The sequence below is a fragment of the Molothrus aeneus genome, chromosome 3, assembly GCF_037042795.1.
Source record: "Molothrus aeneus isolate 106 chromosome 3, BPBGC_Maene_1.0, whole genome shotgun sequence".
Classification (NCBI taxonomy): Eukaryota; Metazoa; Chordata; class Aves; order Passeriformes; family Icteridae; genus Molothrus; species Molothrus aeneus.
The window spans coordinates 95,232,205-95,256,051 of record NC_089648.1 but is presented as its reverse complement, the minus strand read 5'-3'; the positions used below and the strand labels follow the sequence as shown (position 1 = coordinate 95,256,051).

The 23,847-nt window shown below is 37.3% G+C and overlaps 1 protein-coding gene across 2 annotated transcripts in view; it reads left to right on the top strand.

Annotated features, from left to right (window-relative positions):
- SMAP1 (small ArfGAP 1) overlaps positions 1 to 23,847 on the top strand; it is an 87,428-nt gene that overhangs the window by 21,088 nt on the left and 42,493 nt on the right. For both annotated transcript variants that reach the window (XM_066547450.1, XM_066547449.1), the window contains exons 2-6: positions 5,961 to 6,094; positions 6,807 to 6,892; positions 9,721 to 9,796; positions 16,596 to 16,670; positions 22,290 to 22,370. In XM_066547450.1, coding sequence (XP_066403547.1) covers positions 5,961 to 6,094; positions 6,807 to 6,892; positions 9,721 to 9,796; positions 16,596 to 16,670; positions 22,290 to 22,370 — 452 coding nt within the window. The remainder of the gene's footprint in view (positions 1 to 5,960; positions 6,095 to 6,806; positions 6,893 to 9,720; positions 9,797 to 16,595; positions 16,671 to 22,289; positions 22,371 to 23,847) is intronic.

The following is a 23,847-nucleotide window of genomic DNA, read 5'->3' as shown; positions in this document are numbered from 1 at the left end:
ACCTTTCATTTTCTTTTGCCTCTTTTTAGTTTGCTCTGGTCTCCACTGCTTGCTTTTTTTAAATTTCCTTTTTCCTTTTTTTTTTTTCCCTTTTTTTTTCCTAGCATGTTTGTGTGGCAGGTTCTCCCACTCTGGGCCAGTCTTGCCTGACAGTGTATAATATTTCATGCTAATTTCTTACTGCAGGTGGAAGTTGAGTAGAAGACGGAGTGTTGACTGAGATGTTGAAAACAGTTAAAAAAACTTTTAACTAATCAAATGGAGAGCTAAAGCAATGTTTCACATTTCACACTGTATTGACTGCTTGGATTCATATACTGTCAGTACTGTTAATTCACATTTTTTGTAATGGTGATGAAAGGACTTTTTCCTCAGCATTTTAAATGAACTGTACCATGTAAGCCTTGTTTTGTACCTGATGCAGTACTATGCATGTGCTATGCAAAATAAAACCTGAGCAGTTGGAGTAAAACTTAAATCTTGGACATATGAACACTAATGTACTTTGTGTTTTATTTCCTTTGAAAATGCACTATACCAGTTTCAGCATTAAAATTCCCATCATTATTCTTGCCCAAAGATGTTTGTCAGCTGTACTCAAAAATAGATGGTTGAATTGTGTAGAAGTGCATTAGGAGAGTTTGTCAGCAATGTGTGAATTTTGATGGTGGCTTCTTCAATCAGCTTATTCTAAAATAGTGGAGCAGAACACATGGTCCTTTCTGAGTGAGTTAATGGGACCAGAGAAGAAAGTGATATTCGGGAGTACGTGCACAAACGTACGTATGGCTTTTTTTAAGCACGAGCAAGATATGAATCTAGTTTAAATAATATGGAGGAGAAATCTGTCATCAAAAATTGGATCCTGAAAAAAGGAACGTGTGAGGGAAAAGTGGGAAAGATTTTGAAATATGTTGAGAGAAAAGCTTTAGCCTCACCAGAGAATATGTAAAAATGATGCCTTTTTCACAAAATTCACACTTTGATGTGCACTTTAGAATGAAAGAATGGCATGTGAGATTGGATAACATTTTTGGCATTTTAAAAATTGGCTTGAAATCAACTTATCTGAAGAGTTTTATCTAAAATTATGTAAATTGCTTTCAAGCTCTCTATTGCTTAAGTTTTAAACAGCTGAAGTTGGTTTTTGAAATGTTCACAGTTTTTTAATAGCTGTAGATATTTCTGTGAGTAGGGATAATGTGGGTTCCATACAATAACTATAGTGGCATGGAAGTCTACTGTAACTAGAAGTAAACCCTCCAGAATTTTTCTTAAATTCATGAGTTACCTAAAACCTCTGAAAACTTAAAGATATAACAGGCTACATTGTTTCTTGATGGCTAAGTATTTATTTCATTCTTAGGGCCCAGATGGTCTCTAATAAAGGACTCCTTAAATACCACAAATATGTCACAGTTAATGCTGTGCACAGTTAATGCTGTTTCTGTGCACCTGATTGAATTCTAATACATATTTGTGATGTCCCTTTGGTCATTTGGGGTCTCACATCCCTGGCTCTTCCCTCCTGGCCTCTTGTCCACTCCCTGCCTGCTGGGTAGGGATGGAAAAGCAATCCTTGGCTCTGCAAGCACTGTCCAGCTGTAGCCAAAGCATTACAGTTACCAAGACTGTTTGGTCACAAATCCAAAGCATATCTCCATAGGAGCTGCAATGCAGCAAGTTAACTCCATCCCAGCCAAGCCCAGTATTGGGAAATGTTGCTTGTTTTTCATGTAAGAGCCAAGACTCCAAATTAATTTTTTGTGAAGCTATGGCTCAAATCCACCTTTCTGTTTAGCACTTACAAGAAACTTGCACGTGTATTGTGTTTAAATTTCCAGTCAAAATTCATCACTCCTTTTTATGAAGGCAACTGAATTGCAGTTGTCAGTAAGACTAAATACACACAATAAACCTTGTGCACCTAAAAAATAACCTCGTTATTTTAAGGATTCTTTAAATTGTATGTGACCTAATGCATTCAGGAGCTTGTCATGATTTCTCTGGAAGACAGCACACACCTTCACAGCCCCTGGCTAAGAAAAGAACTGAAATAGGAATTTAGGTCTAAGCAGTAAATGATGTATAGAAATATGGCAAAGAAAGTTTAGCATGAAGAAAAAGAAAATTTATTCTTCTCTTGGAAGCAGCAATCTGTCTTTGGGTTGCTGGAGTTTATTCCTTTGCTCAGCTGGGCAGTGTTCCAGGGACTTCACAGTATTCTAGTATATAGTCTAGTATAAATATTGGTCATTTTCAGTCCTATGGCTTTTTTCCTAAAATTAACTTTAGTAAAGGATGAAAGAGACTCAAAATATTTTCAAGCAGTTGTCTAGATCTTAGATGACTGAAGAAGTAACTTTATTTTTATATTGGAGTGGTGCAGCAAGCTGCTGAAGTGCACATTGGCACTTCTAGTAAAAATTCAAATGGCTTTTAGAAGAACAAAATTACAATTCTATTAAAACTTACATCAAACGTGGCAAGTATTTCATGTTATTATTGGCTGACTGAAGTTGCAGTGTACAGTGCAGTTCTAGGTAGATAAGGTCACATTACTAATGACATGCAAAGTTGTTTTAAATAGTATAAAATAACAGTCATCAAGATTCTTGATGTCCAGTCTTCATTTCTGAAGCCAAATAGCCATCTTTTTAATTGGCTAGCCATTGTAAGCAAAAATATATACAGCAGTTAAACCAGGTTACTCTTGAAAATTTTTCTAAAGGAAACCAAATGTATCTTTAAGAACCCAACAAAAAGAAACCTGTAAATATTTCTATTAGTGCAAAATATTTACTGTGTACAGAAATAAGGATCCTGACTTCATATAGAATTGAAAAAACTGTAAATTGTTTATTGAATCGCTCTGAATTACTGTTGAACATTTTTCACACAGAAAGGTTTGCAGCCTAGGCTTTAGTTGACTGGTTATGTCAAGCACAGTTGGCCTTGCCTAGTGCTTAACTGTGGTTATGATTGATTTGGATTAATGAAAACATTTTTCATTTGAAGTGTTTAGTATTGCATATTGTCATTACTTGGAATTAAATTCAGAGGTTTCCCATGAATATTTTTGTCTGGCCTCAGGTTTGCCTGTTATTCCACTGTTTAATTTGTTCCTTCATTGCTTAAACATATTTGATTTCCAAAATTTATTTCATAAATAAGTACTAATAAATGAAATTGGAGCTTTTTGGAAAATACAAAACTACTCTTTTCTAGGAGAAAGCCATCTACTTCAAAAGTTGTATTACTTTTTGTTAACAAAGTTTTGTTAATGAAGTTTCAATATTTTAACTACAATTAATAATCTCTCTCTTAATTTATTTAGACTTCAGTCATGTCAAATCCTCCTTATGGTCTTGTCTCATTAATGTAGAATTTACCTGTCTGGGATCTCCAGTACCCGAATAGTAGGAAATTCATGTGATGTGTAGTTGTACAAACTCACCCGTGGTAAAGAGTTCATAGTGGTTGTGTAAACACCCTATAGGGATAGAAACTTGGACAGCATACAGGTACTACAGTTAAACCCCTTGTGTCCCTGTAGTAACCTGTTCAAAACTGGCTCCAGTTTTCAGAAGACACATGGGTTATATATGTGGGGGGGAGAAACTGCAGAAGCTGTTGGGTACACAAGACTTTATCTTACCTATTTCTAAACTGTCATGGCTAGATGAATCTTTTGTATAAACTGAGGTACTTGATCTCCCTTAGTGGAATGGCTATGAAGGTTTTTTAATTAAGTTTCTTCTGGTGCTCTATTTTAGCTGAAACTTGATTAATAGGTTGAGGCAAATGACCTGCAAAACTCTATCCTGGAGCACTAAAACTAAAAGTGGTATAAATTTTAAGTGAGGCCTTCCCATAATATAAATCTACCAAGTGTAAGAGTATTTTGTGTCTGTAGTGTTTTATAGGGAGAAATAAAAAGGCAGATCAATAGGTTGCTAGTTGTTGTAGTATTTAAGACACATTGCAAACAGTCTCACCATTCTTACCTGACTAGTAGTAGTTGTAATGTAAAATTGTCATATGGGAAAAAATGTGTTAGGTGGGTGAGTAATTCCTAAATCTTTTGACCCTTGAAATCTATTTTTATGATAGTAGCACTTATTTGAAGGCTGACAGTCATTTTAATGATTATGGTCTTAAAGGTCAAGCAGTGGACATCAAGTGCTCTGACTTTTTGAGATATTGAGTAAGATAAATTAAAAGCTAGGTGATTACCCAAAATATTGCTAGTATTTCCACTAGTAAGAGTAATGCTTCTTGCAGCAAATGTGAGGATCTGTGAATGTGTCTTGGGATTTTCAAATACTGATTCTAAAGAATGGAGTCTAACTGAAAGGATTTCTCCCATTTCCTTGTTTTGGCTATTGCTTGAACAGTGCTTAAACACTACCAGAGCTTTTCTTTTCTTGTTCTGTTCCCCAGAGTTTAAAGGCTGAGTGGGTGGGCAGGACATGCAGCTGAGATGTCTGCTGACTGGAATTGATCATTCTATGCCATGTGATAAAGTGCTCAAGCAACAAATGCTCAAGGAAAGGAAGAAAGGACAATTTGGTTATAGTGGTGTCCAAAACAAGTGTTGTGGGTGCTGAAGCACAGCTTTCTAGGAAGTGGCTGGAGAGCTGCCTGGCCATGGGAAGTAATGAAGAAATCCTTCCTTCTCTTTTTCCCCCCTTTTGTCTGCAGTTTTTGCTTCATTTACAAGTGAAGCAGTCTTCACTTGCAGACTGTTATCTCAGTCTGCAAGTCTTCTCATCTTCCTGCTCTTTTCTCCCTGTCCTGTAGGAGAGGAGAGTGAATGAGCAGCTCCGTGGGCATTTGCCATCTCAAACCAACACAGTCCTAAGCAAAAGATCAGGAGAGGGAAGCATGGAGCTCTTCTGTAGGTCCCAGGAAAGTGTTCATACAATATATTGATATTGAAATGCAAACAGCTGCAGTTGCAGGAGTGGTCTGAGGGCACATTTGTCATACAAAAGCAGAAGAAAACTGCTTGAAATGTTTTCCAACTCTTCAATATACCTTCTTGCTTTTGATAGTAATTATTTAATCTTTTAACTCCTTAGAGCTCAGAACGAGATGGACTTCAAAGTAGTACTTTTAACAGTGGTGATGTACAGAGCTGGAATAAAATTATATAAATGTGTTTAATTAGAGAATGAATAGTAGTTTCAAGAGAAAAATCCTAAGTGTCAATGTGATAATTCAGGCCAGCATACTTTAACTGTCTCAAAATTCCAGCACAGTTGAAAAACAATGGTAGTTAGTAAATCAGCCTGATTCTGTTAGAAAATCCATTTGGCTGTAAAAGGTAGTTTAGAAATCAAGGATACTGAACAAAATCAGTTTTCCACATTCTTAGATGGATGTTTTTATCAGCTGGTTTTGCAAATCTCTGTATAAGCATTTCCTAAGAGCTTGTGTGCTACTGTTGTAGAGCCTATGCTATATGAGGTATTTGTTGCATTAATACAAGATTGCCCGGCAGTTAATTTCAATTTAAGTAGTGATGCATGTCTTAAGAAGCTTTTAAATGGAAAAAAAGGGAAAAAAGGAGCAACTTCTACTTCTTGTGTTGATGCTTCATCTGAGGCATAGCTGTAAAGATTATTCAAGATGCAAGCAAAAATCTTATTGCTAGTAAGTGAACTTTATAAACTCTATTTATTGTATTGTTTTGGAGGTGGGGAGGTGGACACAACATACACTTTCTGGATAAATCTGACTAGTTAATGTTTTGTGACATTATTTAGAAGTAGAAATCTGTGAATAAAATTGTTAACACTGGAAATTGTTAAAAGTGATAGATATTCTAGAGAGGCAGAGGTGAGCCTTTATTCAAGCCTGTTCATTCATGTTGTCAATATAGAATTATGCTAGAGAAAATCCTCACAGTATATGGAATTTTGAAAATAATTTATTTATTTCCTCATTCCTTTTAGGACCAAGATGGGCTTCCTGGAACACTGGTGTTTTTATCTGCATCAGATGTGCTGGAATACATCGAAATCTTGGGGTTCATATATCAAGGGTCAAGTCTGTCAACTTGGATCAATGGACACCAGAGCAAATACAGGTAGAATATCTTCAAATATGTTTCCAGTTTGGAAGGTATGTCAGGAGTACTTATGATAGGATTTGCATTTATCATGATGCCCTGCTTACGTGTTTTACAATCCTATTGGCTTTTGCATGAATCATATTTCTACTGTAGTGAGCCTAAGTTCATAAAACTCACTTCAGAAGTTGGTTTACCTCTCATTTCTGTATCATTTTAGAGGTGTATTCTACCTTATTCCAGGGACTCTGAAAGCTACTTCTTGGTTGTATCTGTAGAAAAAGTGTTGTAAGCCTTTTTAGTAAGTGTCAGGACAGTAGCACTCACATATCTGTGTGATGCCTGGTTGTGTTCTTTTGGTGTATCAAGCACTGAGTCTTCCAGTATGCTTCAGTTTGAAGCCTCTTCCTGCCATCAGGCAAATTTTATTACTCTTTGTCTTCCTGGTCTGAAGAGCCATCCTGAGAGATCAAAGCTTGTCTTTCCCTGGATGGGTTGGTTTACACTGCAAACCAACCAAAAGGATCCGTGTTGCTAGCTTTGTCCATCACGTCTGGGCAGGCAGCCCTCCTGTGCCGTGCTCATATCTCCCAAGACCTATGGCAACAGGGAGCTCTCCAAGTTAAAAACTTGTAATGGCATTTAAGCACTCCACAGTAGCATTCTGACTGTTTCAGAGTTTAAACTATTGACAGGCATGAACTAACTGTTTTCTACCACTTTTCCCTAGTGCATGCAGGAAATGGGAAATACTAAAGCAAGACTACTCTATGAAGCTAATCTGCCAGAGAACTTCCGAAGACCTCAAACAGATCAGTATCCTTTTTGTTTGGGCTTTCACATTGAAATGACTTCTAATGCAATTGAGATGTTATGACTGTTCAAGGAACTGCTACATTTGTCAGCTTCTGTTATTTATTTCATTGATATTGTTGTATAAAAAATGACAGTGGAAGTTGAGAACAGTTCAGAAAAGATTTAAATTACTTCAGTCACAGTAAATCTACTTTGTAATGAGATTTGGCAAGCACCATTTATTTTTGCTTTCAGAGGAGGTGACTTCATAAATTCCCTGTATGTAGAAAGTTAGAGTGATACTGGAGAGCTCTTGAATATTTTCTTTGTCTTGAGTAACTGCCATCTGAAGTTTAGAAGCATTTGATCAGGAAATAATGAGCTGAATGGTACGGTAAAATAAGCCATTGCATCTTACTCCAGTGAAGCATGGATTTCTCTCTAGGTGACTAGCATGGAAATACATAAATAAACCCAAGCTCTCTCAGGGCCACCAGTTGTGTTTGTGTGTGGTTGTCACTGTGTACCTGGACAGGAAGGGTTGGAAGAAAAGCAGTCTGCTGGCAATAAATAACTTTTCTCACTAAATACCTTTACTGAATCACTAGGATAATATATAATGGCATTAATTTAGGTCTGGGGATTTTTTCTTGATTTAGTGAAGTTACTCCATAGGTAGGATTTGCTTCACCTGATCTTATTGTAACTTTAATTATAATGAGATCCTAAACACCTACTCTTGTGTGAGCTGAGCCTTTCCCCAGCTACAGGAGCTGATAAACAGACTTGATCAAGTTACAGTTGTAACTTGATCTTAATTTTTTATATACAAAGATGGTTCTGGTTCTTCTGTTTATTAGATGCTACACTCTATATGTTATAACAGAAGACTTTTTTTTCCTTTGGAAGAGTTAGACTTGTTAAAAATGCACTTGAGCAAACAGATACTTTTTTCATATTCTAGAAGCTTTTGCATTAAACATTCATCCTCATAAAAAAAAATCAGATAGCACCATAGTATTCCAGCTGTAATATTCTGTAACTTTATTTTAGCCATATGATTGAAATATTTTGACTAAAACTTACTCAAAAATGGAACTTGAAGATGTGTATTTTTTTTTTTTGCTGCAAGTAACTTAAATTCACTGGTGCTACTGCAGGAGAAGTAATAATGCTTTAACCTTTTCTTGTCAGATCAGACCAAAAGTCTGTATTGCCATGAGAGGTGATTGTACCAATTTCTGATTTATTTCTCAATTTTCACATAACTTTGGCAGCTACTTACCTACTTGGCATTCATGACAAGCTGTTGTGTTATGGATGTTTTTTGCCTTTTTTATTTCCCCATTGTACCACTACAAAATAGTAGTGATGCTTAGTATGTCATCAGTGTTCTGCTTGTGAATATTCTTATATTCTGAACATTCTTTTGGATAAACATTGAAAATATTTTGCATGTAATGATCAATTTTGTCTATGTTCATCTATATTAGTGTTTAACTTCCTATAATATGCTTCTGGTTTTATACTCTTAATATACTTCTAGTTTTAATGTAGTAAAGTGGAGACACAGGAGGAATCTGCTGGGATCTGCTGAAAATTTCCTGCTAAAGATCCCTTCTCATTTCTGCTTCTTAATCACAAGAGTGACCTTTCTAAGCATTTTTTTTCCTTCCCTGGTACTTGGCAGGGATGCTATAATATAGGAACTAACTTTTAGGATCACTGTGGTTTTTTTTTTTTTTCTTTGTATGAAAGTTTTTTCCTATTGAAAGATGTTTTTTCCAGCAACAATAAATAATTTTTTCACACTATTAGTACTAAGCTGTACCTTCAAAGTGCTCAGGATGCCCTTTGCAATTTATATCTATTTGGAAAGAATTAGAAAGCAGTATTTTGATTTTTGTAACTTTTATGAAACTGTCTTCAGGTGACATTTGCATACTGTTTGAAACTATGATTTTTGACAATATAATTTGATGCACAGAATGAAGGGAATGAGTGCTCTGAATTCAGTGTTAATCTTAAGACACAGTATGTGGAGCTAAGAGTATCTTTCCATCAATTGAGGAAAAATGCTTTGGAAGTTTGAGGCAATGGGTCTGAGCTTCCACAGTTGCAGTATCAGTTTTTGAATGGATAATCACATTGCTGGAGAAAGAAGTTAACGTTTATTCTTCAGATCCTAGGGAGTCAGCTTTACTAAATGTAAAGTATTCACACTGCTTTGGATGAGCTGCTTTATGAAGCTGAGGGAGTAATTGAGGAAAACAACTGGCTGTCTTTTTTGCATTTGAGCTACTGAGTTGTCAGTTCTGGTTTTCTACAGCAATATGCTTGCTGCTATTTCTATCTTTGATTCAATATCTTTTTATCATTAGTTGTTTTGGCATTTTTCCCCTTCCACAGGGGTATTTTTTTTAACAGGAGACTCTCATGGAGAACTTGGTGATCTCGGAGAAATGTTTATGATCAGCATTTGATAAATGGTATAACATGCAAATCAGAGAACAGGTACATACATTTCACCTCTTTTATAAAGAGAAAGTATTTTCCCCCAAGTTAAGATGGTAAACTATAATTATTTACCATATATGAGTACCATTGTTCAAGTATTTTCAGTCCTACAGCCATGTATAATAAAATAAATACCAGGTGACAATGTCCTAATTGTGAAACATTGAGTTACTTTATCTTTTTCATATTGTTTTCTTAAAAGATTAAACTGATTAATTTTGTGTAGTACAAAGAAGCTCACTTTGGGCACTGCAGCAGCAGTTGTTCTGTGTAGAGTGGTTGATGTTACTATTTATATGAATGCATATTTTCCTTAAACTAGCTACTTCCAGAGCTGTGGAATTTTTCATCAGGGATAAGTATGAAAAGAAGAAATATTATGATAAAAATGCAGTTAATGCCTTCAATGTAAGTAAACACTTTAACCAAGAATTGTGACTTTGGTTTTGAAAGCTATGTAAGAGAAATGTAGTGAACATTATGCATGTTAAAATGTCTTTTACATTTGAAAACCTTTTGACTCAAAGTGATGTTTTCTCTGTCTTTTGAAGACTATTCCTAGGTTCCATAAATTTTACCTCTGTTGTCTATTACATTTATATTAGCAAAGCATTATGCTCCAACAGGTTTTATGATCCTTTATTTTGTGGTTTTCACTCTTGGGTATTTCTTTAACAGTACCGTTTGAGTCTTTTTTATTTATCTTTTTCCATGTTACAGGGGTAAGATAGGATTACTATTTATGGTGACATGGTCTTCCCTCATTCTCTGTAAACCTTGATGAGAAATCCTAGGGTGTTTTGAGCCCTTCTTCTGCTGAATTCCAGGCTGTTGCTTGTGGTGAGATGCACTGTAGTAGCAAACACAGGCAGTATGATGAGCCTGCTGTTAAATCCTGTAGCTGTGTGTTCACTGCTGTAAGCTGGGGAGTGCTTCTCCGGCAAAGGAGTTTGGAGAATTTGAACCTTTACTGAAGTTCACAGTCTTCTTAGGTTTCTTTCTTTGTTTTTTGATACATCTGTTTCTGGGATACATCATCTAGTTCATACATTTTTCATTATATAGTTGTATTTATGCTTAAACATACACAGCTATGTACCTGCTTTATTTAAGCATGGCCTAGCACATAGCTTTACTACTCTGCCTTAATAGGCAGTGAACTTTTACAGGGACAAGTGCAAGTGTAGGTTAAAAGCATGAGAGTTTATGCTGCATTTCCCATTTGAGAAAATGGATCTTTGAATGATGGTTTCATTTTAGAAGGGTAAAAAAAGCAAACCTGGGAAGTAGAAAAGAGTATTTCAGTAAGTATTGCTGAAATGGGGGAAAATTGCTTCTCTTAAGATGTAAGATATGATTCTGGTTTGAATTACAAATTGGTTACCCTTCTTTACTTTTATTCCAAAATATAAAGTAGGAAGAAGAGTTTAAAATTATACTTCCTTAAAAAGTTTTTAAGACACTCAACATCTTTCTAAACAGAGAACCTTGGTGTCTAATGTAGCAGTTCACTCCTGCCTTAATATGTTTGAAGGAGTAATTAGCTTTATCATATTGCAGAGTAAGATAAATCACTTACCTGCCATAGCAGCAAGGATAGAATCCAGACAATTTTCCATGGAACAAATGCAGAAAACACTGATTAGGCTGGACAGGAGAAATGGAGGGCAATTCAGTAAGAGATTAAAAGCATCTGTTTTGTTTATCCAGTGTCAACATTTAACTAAGCCATGGTGACTCTCTGTAATATCTCACCGAGGTGGTTATCAAAAGCAGAAAATAAATAACCTAAAAAAACATGGGCAACAATACATGTGGATGTTCTGGGTTAGAGTTGCGAAAAAATATTTTTGTCTCAAGTCTATTAAATATATCTGTATTTCCCAGAACATTGTATAATTGTGTCTACATACGATGTAAATGTTACGAATGTCTATAGCTCTCCACATGTTCAGAACTACAACTGGCTTATGCATAAGCATCATCTATTCCTGTAATTAGGATGGTGACTCTGAAGAGATGGAGGAGTGCTGAGTGTGTTCCCAGTATTGGCAGAAGAGCAGTACTGGCTTCTTTCACAGCCAACCATTGCTCTGTTTTGTGAAACACAAGATTCTGGATCTCTCTTATGGGTGTCCAGTGTTACAGCACAGGATAGGGGAGTTTTGTGGTTTCACTCCAGTCAGCAGCCAAGGGCTACACAGCTGCTCACTCACTCTGCCACCAGGATTGGGAAGAGAATTGAAAAGGGTAAAAGCCAGAAAACTTGTCGGTTGAGATAAAGACAGCTTAATAGGGAAAACAAAAACCAGGCACACAAGCAAAGCAAAACAAGGAATTAATTTACTGCTTCCCAAGGGCAGGTAGGTGTTTAGCCATCTCATGTGTAATGGTGACTTGGGAAGACAAATGGCATCACTCTAAATGTCCTCTTTCCTCCCCTTCCCCACACTTCAAGTATTGAGCATGATGTCATGTGACATGGAATATCCCTTGGGTCATCTGTCCAGGCTGTGTCTCCTCCCAACCTCCCATGCAGCCCCAGCTTCCTCACCAGGCTGGTGGTACAAAAAGCAGAAAGACCTTGGCTCTGTGTAAGCCCTGCAATAACAAAAGCATCTCTATAATTAATCAATCCTGCGTTCAGCACAAATCCAAAACACAGCCCTCTACTAGCCCAGTGTGAAGAAAATAATTTTTACCCCTACCAAAACCAGCACAGGGAGACATTTTAGTAATTAAAAAAAAAAAAAGCCATGCCAGCTAGCCTTAAGAACTTCCAAAAATTCATAGGTAAGTGTTGTTAATAGTACATTAGTATTCTTACACTTCTTTTGGTATTTCAAGAATAGACCTCTTTAAAAAACATCAAGCAATTGATTTGTGTGTTTATATCCATCTACTAGCAGTCTATAATTGCTAATGCTTTAGGATAAATTACTGATTTTAGTATTGTCAACGTTTGTTGGAGATACATAGTAATGAAGTCAGAAGTCTGCTGAAATCAGAAAAACATATGCAGCAGCTAAACTTAAAACCTGTCAAATGAAAGCAGAATAGTCCTCTTCATTTAGGCTAATTCCCTGCATATTGTGTGTGTATAAACTGGCCACTCGAGGGCACTTTTGTATTTGGTTCAGCTGCAGACTTCCTGAGTGGTTTGATAACACACTCATTCTTTAATGTCTTGAATCTTCTGCATGATAGCAGCCTGCATTTCATATTTAAATGGAAGCTTAGTATAGGCTTATAAAGCTTCAACTTTGAATCCTTTTTAATAAAAGGCTGAATAATGACATGCATTACATCAACACTGGATTTTGGAAAAACTACAAATAAAAGCAGATGAAAACTTTATGAAGTTCTTATGCCCCAATGACCAATAGTGTTTGTGTGACTGTTACATAGCATCACAAACATGGCAGTACAAACTAAACTAAAGTAAAATCATTCTTAGTTTTTGTATGTTATGTTTTCTGATAACTTCATTTAGTTCTTGTTTAAAGCTTACTTTTTTTTACTTGGAATAGTAGTCGGGTCAACAGACTACATCAAGACATTGGGCCAACTACTGTTTGTGTTGTTGCTTTTACACAAACTGTTAACTTAGCATGTATTTGGGTAGTGCCACCACTAAGTAATAACAGATAGCACAGAAGTGTTTTAGGGAGGAAAATGGGGACAGATAACACATTTACATGTAAGAGGGGCTGGGAACTGGACTAATACTGTAAATCTGCAGATTCTTTCTTTTCTGATCTTACATTTTTTATGCACCAAAGGGTTTCTCAATGAGCACAGGTGAAACTGAAATCTTACAGTACTGTTGCATGTGTATGTAATTTCTTGCTCAGCACTAAAGGTAGCAGATGCTTTAAAGAAAGTATTGAATTTCATTGTGCAAAATGGTTATTTTTGCTGTAACCTCTTTCTAAAAATGAGTCACAAAACACAAACAATGGAAGAAGATTCAAGAACTGCTAAAAAAAATGACTGTAAGTCTTCTGGTCTGAAATGCAATCAAAATCTTGTGGAGAAATGTGAAAACTTCAGAGACAGCTCCTTGCCATCCTTCTTTGTTTTAGGCAATTCTTGAGTTTCTTAATCAAAAGATGTAACTATTCCTAAGTTAAAAGTTTAAATGATGTATTCATATGCTAGTTGTCATTCTGCAGTACATTGGTAATGCACACAATCATCCAACTTTATCCTTTTTCTGGCAGTATGTATGATTAGTTACAAAGGTCACCATTTGATACTTCAAGGTGCCAATAATCAAAGATGTCTTTACTTGACTGCTTTTCAGAGCATAGTGCAAACGTTGTCAGAGTAGATGCGTGTGTGCTTTTTCACTTGGATTCTGGAATAGGGTAGGAAATTGCTTTTTGGATTTTCATGGAGAAATTTAGGTGGCTGTCAACCAGCATTGCCAGATCCTTTTCCCCCAGGGAAATTTTCCAGTCACTCATCTCCAAGAGTCCCAAGTGCAAGACGTGGAACCTCGCTGTGTTGAACCCTGTACTGTTGGCCTTGGGCCATAGATCCAGCCTATCCAGATCCCTCTGTGGAGCCTTCCTGTCCTTCAGCAGATCAACATTCCTGCTCAGCTTGGTAACATCTGTAAACTGAATGATGGTGCACTCCATCCCCTCATCCAGATCCTGCATAAGGAAAGATTTAAACAGGACTGGCCGCAATACTGAATCCTGGGGAGCCCCACTAGTGTCTGGCCACTCTTTGGTTGTGACTCCATTCACCACTGCTCTCTGGGCCTGGCCACCCAACCCCCGTGTACCCAGAGAATAGTGCTCCTGTCTAAGCCATGAGCAGCAAGTTCCTCCAGGAGAATGCTCTGGAAAGTGACGTCAAAGTCTTTGCAAAGTTCTAGGTAGACGATATTTACGTGTTTAGCTTTGTCTAGCCACTTGGTTTGGTTTGATTTTTTCATTCAGCTTTCCGTATCTGGTGCAGCCTGGTAGATAACAAATTCAACATGATGCAGTGATGATAGAGCTATTCAGCAGCTCAACCTTGTACTGTTGCTTGCATTATGTAAACTTAATCTGTTCTTTATACATTGTAATGTGTTTTCTCTTAAAGATTAGCTTCAGTCATATGTCTTTTGTTCTCTGGCTTAGTTGAATATTTACATGTGTGAAGTGTGCTTTCAAGTGCTCTTTTTTGCCTGAAGTGGTTGTAGTGATGCTGGCTGTCTTTAAACATTATGCTTGGGCATTTCTCAACTTGTACATCCTGTTCTATATCCCAGGCTAGGCAGCAACTGCTTTTCACTCTGTCTCACAGCTCTGTCTGACAGCTTGCATGACACTTCTTCATTACTTCTATGATTCCATTACTTGATTGGCAAAACTATAATAATTGCTTTTGGGCCTTCATAGAATTACCTTCTTCTAGGTTAGATAATCCTTTATCATATGAAGAGGATTTGAAGATTAAAAACTATTATGGGAGGATGGAAATTGACAAACACCTACAGTGCTGGTATTCCCCCTAACCCCCAAATGAAATTCTGTCTTCCATGTTTTGTGTGGCAAGTAACTGCTTGCTACTGTTACCTGCTGTTCACCTGTGAGTGCTATCAAGCTTAAATTCTCCTAAAATCTGAAGTAATACAAAAGAATGAAAAAACTCTAAACCCAAACCAACAGCTTGAAAGATGATGATTCATTATCAGAATTTTACACATTTTTATCTAATTGAAAGCTCAGAAGCATGATGTTCGAGTACATAGTTCAGGGTATTGTGTAGTTACCTGATAATTTTTCCGGCATTATTTGGTTACAATGTGATGCAATTGGAATAAACAGGATCCCAGTGTTCCTATAGCAACAGAATGCTACTGTTTGTGAAACTGCATCATTGCAGCAGGTGTATCCATAACTCTGCTAATAACCCAAGGATTATAAAACAGTAAATTTAAAAATGAGAATTCTGTTTCATATTTCTGCAGGTAAAATTTGGTTTTAAAATTTAACTTTATAAATATTTTTCCTACAGCTCTGCACCGCCTTCCAGCATAGACATAGGTTTTTTTGGTAAAAATACTAAATATGTAAATTCTATGAATATTCCAGCTGTATAAGTAAAGAAACTGGTAGGATTTTCTGTAAGAAATATTGGGTATTTACACATGAGATATGATGGGGTTTTTTATCAGCTTTCAGTTTCCATTTAGTGCGAGCTTCTTTTTTTAAACTAAGTAAAAACATGTTATTTAAATTGCTCATTTTGGTCCAACATAATGACCTACTCTGTTATAGCTTCATTTCTTTCTAAATTTTCCTTCTAGATAATAGAGGCAATACAAAATAGTGTAGAAGTGTCAGCTCTATAACTCTGAAGATCTTCTACATATTTGGAAAATTATTTCAGTTTTGTTTTTATAATAAGGGAAGTAGAAAGATAATGTTTCCATTAAAGTAATCAGCTATGCATAAAAAAATTGGATAGGAAGATGTATGAAAATGCCTTTAGAGAAATCCTTTTTTTTTGAGCAAACTGTACTTGTTGCATATTTAAGTTACACCTTTTGGAGAATTCTGGAAGTGTAGTGGTGCTAATAGCAATTTTACATACCAATTCCTAGAAAAAAAGTGTCACTTGTCTGAGATCCTTCAACCTGCTGCTAAGATGTGGCTTTATATTAACCCTAAGCTCTTTATGTACTTGGAGTGCTCTTAGAGAAGAGTTAATTAAAACTTTAATTAATGTATAACTTTCAGAGTTATTTTGCATTCCTCTTAATAAAAATATTCTGTTGCATTGAACAAGAACAAAGGCATTCTCTTCTCTCCCCCTCCTCTGGGACAGTCTGCCTTCATGCTTCAGGACATTAATATTTCAGTAGTTACACTGGATAAAAATTGAACAATGTATGAAAGCTAATTATTTTTCTTAGGCCTTTGATATGATCTTATCCAGGTCCATTTTCTTATATTCTGTCCTAGTGAATTTCATTATAAGTCACACTTTCCTACCTGAAACGTTTCCTTTAAATATTGTACTCAGAAAAAAAAAAAACAACTTTGTCTCCTCTTTATGTTTCTTCTATGTCGTGTAACCACTACCATCAATATTATTAAAAAAAAAAAGAATGAAAATCATGTCTCTTAGCAGCCTCTACTGCCTCCCTTCCCAGCTGTTCTTGCTTATTTTCTTTCTCATTTCTTTCCTCTGTTTTGTACAGATATCATCTGATGCTGCTCAGCCTTTGGCATCTTCTCCTTCTCTGCAAGCTGCTGCTGAGAAGAGCAAAGCAGAGGTATATTGGTTTTGGGTGTAACTCTTATCAGGTTACTGCTTTGCACAAATGTTTACATCTCTATAGAGTAATTTCACTGAGGTAACTTGAGAGTTTGAATTGCTGTTAATCCTTCACACATTTGAAATACATATCTCCTTTTTTCTTGGACTAGCTAAATGAAAAGACCCAGCACAACTGCAAAGTATGTGTGTGGTTTTCACTTCTTGGTGTTCATATGTCAAAATTCTGGTTCACTTCTGATTTAGTGTCACAAAATTGTGGAAAACCCACTTAATTCCCAGCTAATGGGTATTAGTGATACTGTCCTGTTTCATCAGAAATAATTTTTGATATCTTTTTTGGTATTACTTGCTTGTTCCAGTTCTAAATTATCAGTATTGTTCCAGCCATTTAGTTCATTATCCTTGGAGATAAATATTGAATTAATTTGACTCATACTGGTTTTAATATCTTTCTGGCTGGGATATGTGTGTGTGCTAACACATTTACTGTTTAAATGGGTCTTTGAAAAGCATAACACACAAGCAAGTAGTAGATGAGGCATCATTTATATCAACTTCCAGTAAACGGCACCATTTGCGACAATAATAAAATGCATATTTAGAATGTGAATATCCAGTGTTAGCTTCTTTTAGATACTTCACTCTAAATTGAGACTATACAATATATGAAATAATTTATGATGTGAACATAAATCAAGCTTTTTCCTTCTAAATACAAAAAAATTGGACATAAGTTATAAATTATTTTAGTTCAGCTATATTTAAACATTAATTAAAATTTAAATGTCAGTGTCATGGACTAAGATCCAAGCCTTGTTGAATTTGTCATGGGTTTTAAGTTGTACCAGGAGTAGCAGCAGCCATTAGGAATGAAGCTTGCCTTTACTTTCTTATCTACCTCTCTTGGTGCATTCACATTTGAAAGTTCTTCTGTGTAACTAGTATGCCATGTTATTAGAAATGAAACTTGGGAAAAAATTATTAATCTTTGCTTAGAATTTAAGACCAGTATAAAGTCAATTTAATTTTATTATCTTCATAGTGCTTTTTGACTGCTTTTGCAAGTAATGAAGCACTTGAGTTGAAGCTCTGGAATGAATGCAACATCTGAGAAATGTTTTTATTTTGTCTGAATTCATTTTTATCTAATGGAGCTGAGGCAGAAAGCTTGAATATTGAAATCAGGAAGTGTGAAGATGAAGGACTTGTGGCTTTTCAAGTCCACAGTGAAAATTAAATGAATGAAGATAAAGTTGCTGAGAATCGAGACTGTTTCTGTAGACTCTGTGAGGTGTGGAGGTAGAAGCACAGGAGAACAGTTTATTTTAAGTCTTAATATATTCCCTATTAAGTTTTTAGGGATTTGTTAAGGGTAACAAGAAGCATATATTTATATTTGGTCACCTTTACAGAGTGTTTGCCATATGAAACTAGCTGCAAAACCCTCCTTCTTGAATCCTTGAAAAATAGATGTTTCCAGATACTTTTTACTCCCCAAGTGAGGTTTCTTTGACAAAACATACTTTAAAAATATGTTGAAGTTGAACTGGAAATCAGAACATACTGAAAAAATGCAAAAACTTTAACTCTGCTTTCCCTTAAACATATTTAAGGACATTTAAGGTACTGTGATTGACAAGTAAGAGTACTTACATGACACTTCAACCAACTTTTCCTGGGATGAGAGGAATCAAATAATGGAATTGTAGAGTCATAGAATGGTTTGAGTTGGAAGGGCCCTTAAAGATCATCTAGTTCCAGCCCCCTGCTATGGACAGGTTGCTCAAAACCCCATCCAACCTGGCCTTGAACACTTCAAGGGATAGGGGATCCACAGCCTCCCTGGGCAATCTGTTCCAGTGCCTCACCATCCTCACAGTAAAAAATTTCTTCCTAATGTGTAATCTAAACCTGCTCTCTTCTAGTTTAAAGCCATTCCCCCTTCTCCTGTCACTGTCCTCCTGGAGTCCTGTGGTGGTTTGACAGGAAATATGTTTTCTGGGATGCTGTGGTTAGGCCATGGATGCTCAGATTTTAATATTGGCACCTAATGTGGCCATTGGGACATTGGACCCGCCTCTGAGCACACGGGGTTAAAGCAGGGCTCTCCCCTGGCAGGCTCTCTTGGGTTCCAGTCAGTGAGAGGTTCAGAGCTGCCCTGCGCGGCTGCGGGCTGGGCGGGGCAGGGGCAGCCATGGGGCCGGGTGAGGTAGGCCCAGGGGCAGCCATGGGGCCGGGTGAGGTAGGCCCAGGGGCAGCCATGGGGCCGGGTGAGGTAGGCCCAGGGGCAGCCATGCGGCCGGGTGAGGTAGGCCCAGGGGCAGCCATGCGGCCGGGTGAGGTAGGCCCAGGGGCAGCCATGCGGCCGGGTGAGGTAGGCCCAGGGGCAGCCATGCGGCCGGGTGAGGTAGGCCCAGGGGCAGCCATGCGGCCGGGTGAGGTAGGCCGGGGCCTGGACAGAAGGGAGGGGAAGGCCCCTGCAGGATGGAAGGGTGGAGGAGCACTGAGAGGCATCGGGCAGCCGCCCCCCCCCCCCCCCCCCCCCCCCCAGGAGAGACAGAGAGAGAGCCTGTGCCTGTGCTTGTGCCACCTTGAAATTTAATAGTGGCCGGCCGAGAAGGAGAAGGGAGGTGCGGCGAGAAGGTGGCCGGCAGGGCAGCCGTGGGAGTTCTGGACAGACAGAGCCTCAGATTTTTAACCCTTTTCTTGGATGATGGAAACCTTACAAATGCTAATCCTCCTGGAGCTGAATGAGAAGAGAGATTGAAATGAGGTAAGAGGAAATGGGCCACGAGAGAAATAGAGAAGAACTCAGGTGGAAGAGATGATGGAGTAGCTTATGCTGGACTCTTTTTGTGTAGCCATGGACAGAGCCATGTTTCCTTGTGATACAGGGACTGCATTCTAGGGGGAGGCAATGCCTCAGGACCAAGAGGGTTCGGTGTGGGTACCCCTCAGCCCCAGGGGGTGAAAAACATGGGGGGGACAGATGTCCCAAAGTTGAGACTGTGCCTTTTTGGAGTGGGACAAAGCATCCTTAAAAGTTGACCCTAGAAGCAGCTCTGGTCCGTGTTCAGTGATGAAAGCGCTGGACAGGAAAGGAAGAGGTCACCATTGGCACAAGAAGGACTCGTTCTCCTATTGATGAACTGAGTATTCTGAAGGGTGGTGCCGGACCGAGAGTCGATGATTTGGGGGATGTATTGTATTGGGAATTTGGTGGGGAGGAGGAGATGTATCTGTGAAGTTTTCATTTTCCTTGTGTGTTTCTTTTTTTTCCTTTCCTTTGTAGTTTAGTTAATAATTTTTTTTTTTCCTAAGTGGGAGCCTGCTTTGCTTATTCCTGGTCACATCTCACAGCAGAAACCAGGGAGAGAGTATTCTCATGGGGGCACTGGCATTGTGCCAGTGTCAAACCATGACAAGTCCTTACCCATTGTTCCTGAAGCTCCCTTGAGGCACTACTACAGGAAGATTCCTATGAAGTGTCCCAGAGTTTCTTTCTTCTCCGGACTCAGACAACCCCAATTTTCTCAGCCTGTTTTCAGAGGGAGGTGCTCCAGCCCCCAGCCATTTTTGTGGCCCTTCTCTGGGTTGCAGTGGGTCCGTGTCCTTCTGATGCTGGGGGCCCCAACTGCAGAGGAAGGGTGTGTGAGAGCAGAGCAGAGGAGGAGAATCATGTCCCTTGACCTGCTGGTCACGCTTCCTTTGATGCAGTTGTCTTGAAGAGATTACGTTTATTTAAATTACTCAGCTTGAGAAGGTTGGAGTGGGATGTGGGAACAGAAAAGGGAAGACTTCAAAAAGTTACACTCTGACAGTGTAATTTGTAATTACACTAGTAATACTAGAATGCAGGTTGGTACTAGGGTCAGTGAAACAGTAGTGGAAGAAAAGCTGAGCTTCATTGAAAGGCATGGCTATGCATTTGTAATCCTAGTTCAGTAAGACTGCAAGCCTCAGGTTATTATGTGACCTCAGAATAAAATACTGCTCTATACTTGTCCCAGTCATACAGACATTTCTTGAACACCTTGCATTACCACAGGTGAGATACAGCATTGGTGAGGCCTCTCGTTTGGACCACTGTGTTCACTTTCGTGTTCTTTTATTCAGTGAAATCTAAGTTGGTCTCTGTTTCTTTTCATCAAAACAGATGTCCCAAATTTCCTTATTGGGGTTTCATGACTGTGGTCATTGCTTTCTGTTGCTTGTATGCAGGTGCTTAGTGTGATAGTCTGATTTTCCAGGAACTGAGTGTTCAGGTTAATGCCTGATAAAATAATTCACATGGGTTAGTTGGGGCTTGAGTAGCCAAAATCCAAATCTGGTAAATATGGTGAAAGGTTTGAAAATGGATTACTGGAAGTTTTGAAAAGTGTGTTACTTGGATCCCTCTGTGTCCAGTCACCTCCAAAAAATAACCCCAAACAAACAAAATCACAAACAAACAAAACCCCCAAAACAACAAAAAACCAAAACCTTCATCTGAGTGTTAGAACTATTATTAAGTGGATAGCATGCTATAAAAATTTTTAAATTGTATGTACTGTATTGTATTATATAACTGTATGGATGTTAAAAAAAAAAGAAAAAACTCACAAATATTCCTTACTGACACAAACTATTAACTCTTTTATTTTTAATACTGGAGCTGCATGGACAGATCTAGCCTCTCAACCTTCTGCCTAATATTGGGAAACTTGTAAACAGTAGTGTTTTCTGAAACAAGGCTGTTTTGAAGCTTTCAACTAACAGGAGTGCAAGTCTAATGGCCAAAAGAACATTTAGGAGCTACAGTTTCATCAATTTAGTGTTCAAATATACTCACTAGTACTACTCTGTAGGTGTACCAGGTAAATGCAGGCAGACTAACACTTTGTCAAAGCAATTGCTAACCTAGCAAGTCTGAATCTTCTTCATGTTATTCCTTAAGGCATATTTTATGCTTTGCTTCAGTCAGATGGGTCAGTAATTTTGGCACATTCATTCATCAAAAACTAAAGTGCAGAAATATCTGTAATGTCATTATGATGCGTTCAAAGTAAAGGGATCTTTATATTTTCACTTTCTGGAACAACATAATGTCTCATGACTCAGCTGGCCTGTCATATGGCCCAAGGCAACTTTTTTACATTCAGGAGTATTTTTTAGGACTACTAGATCGGCTTTTAAAAATTAGTACCTTCCTGCAGAAAGCAGCATGCAATTTACCTTAGTCTAGTTCTTTGGTCAAAGCAGCTGACATCCACCCTCAATGACAGAGGCTGTCAGAGTTAACAGAGATACTTATACTTGTAGATTATTTTTCCTCTTCAGCTCTGCTTTGCTTAGGAGAATCAATACTGGTTCTTTTTTCCTTCTGCTTATTAAGCAGAAAAGCAGATGAGCAGGTAAAAAAGTGAATTTCTTGAATTTAATCTAAAAGTCACAGTATTTTTAATATTAGTATTTGAGCAAAATTAGTCACTTCTAATGAGAAGGAGAGCAGATAAAAGCATAAACTATGATTTAAAAGGGAGTAACTGAAGATCTCTTTTTATAATCTGTATGACTGTAGACATTCAATATGTTTGCAAATTGAGTACTAGCAAAATGCTTTTTCTTTTTGCAGAAGGAAAAAGAAAAAAAGAAAGAAGAGAAAAAGAGAGAGAAAGAATCAGAAAAACCATCAAAACAGTTAACAGCTGAAAAGGTAAGAAGAGTTTCTTTTTTTCCACTTATTAAAAAATGGCACATAGTATTAGATATGTTCAGAGATTTGGGGAAATAATTAATGTGTATGTGTATATGAATTGTGATCTGGTTAATGCACATGAATTGTTTGCTTGTATACAAAGGTTGGTTGGCCATATGATGAGGAATGTGTTCAGAAGAAGAGGGAAATGGGTTAAGCTTTTTTAAAGTTTGGGCTCAGATCATAAATCTAATGAAGATTTTTAAGATCACAGGATAGTCCTGAGTTAGGAGGGCCCACAAGGATGATCAAGTCCAGCTATTAAATGCACAGCCTGTATGGGGATTGAACCCCCAAACCTTGGTGTTGGTGGCACCATGCTCTGACCAGCTGAGCTAAAACCTCCGGGTCATGGACCACTGCTATTCTTGCACAGAAAATTGTCAGTTTTATTAAGTCCTGTATTATCATCTAATACTGTCTTTGATAAATGAATACATTTTAAACATAAATGTAAAATCTGTAAAGTTTAATTAGTAATTTTAAGTAACTTAAAAATTTTTCACTAAGATCATGTCACAAAACGCGACAAGGAAACAACTTAAGGTGCTTCTTTCCACAGTTATGGTAAAGCATAATGAGCAGCCTTAGCAATATAGGTACAATTGAAATTTCATGTGCACTTCTGCAAAGAGTTAATATTAAACAAAAATTGAATGGGTAATTTTAGTATTAAATATATTAATTTCTTTTAATATAGATGTTGTCTTTCTGATCTTGTGAATCCATTAATATGTTGAGGTCTGTATTGTAGTCTGAAGAATGCATTGGAGTCTCCATCTGTCAGTTTATTCCCCCACATTGCTGTGTTACAATTATGAAAAATGTTGTGTGTTCACAGACTATGATTGCAGATGTATTTCTAATTCAGTTTTCAAATAGAGTATTTTTCCACTTTACATAATAAAACAAGATACAAAAAATATATATATGCATACTTGGAGGGGGGAAAAAAAGCCCCTCCCGAATAGAAATATAATTTTTCTTAAATTAGAAAGCAATTTGGAATGAGTTAGTGCAGAAGCAGCTTTTCTTACAACAATTCCTGAAGCTTCACTGAGCTATTGTTATTGATACCATATGAGGTTAAAGTAAGTTTATGGATGGCAATAAAAATATTAGAATTGTTGATTACTGAAGCTTTATGGGGGTGTCCAGCCAAGTTGAATGTTTTATTTTTGTCCTTATAATAATATACTTTAGTTATAAAAGGTAAAAACATTGCTGTGATTTGGAAACATTATCTTTCTAGAGCCCAAAGATCTACTTTTGGACTGGGAGAGAGGGTCTCACTTTGTAAGGATGCACGAACTTTGTTATGTGGCTGGAAATATTTGTTTAAGTGAGGGGAGGTACAACAGAGCATTATTACAGCTGAGGGATTATCCTACCACTTGAAATAAAAAAACTATTCTAATGCCACTGATTAGATTTA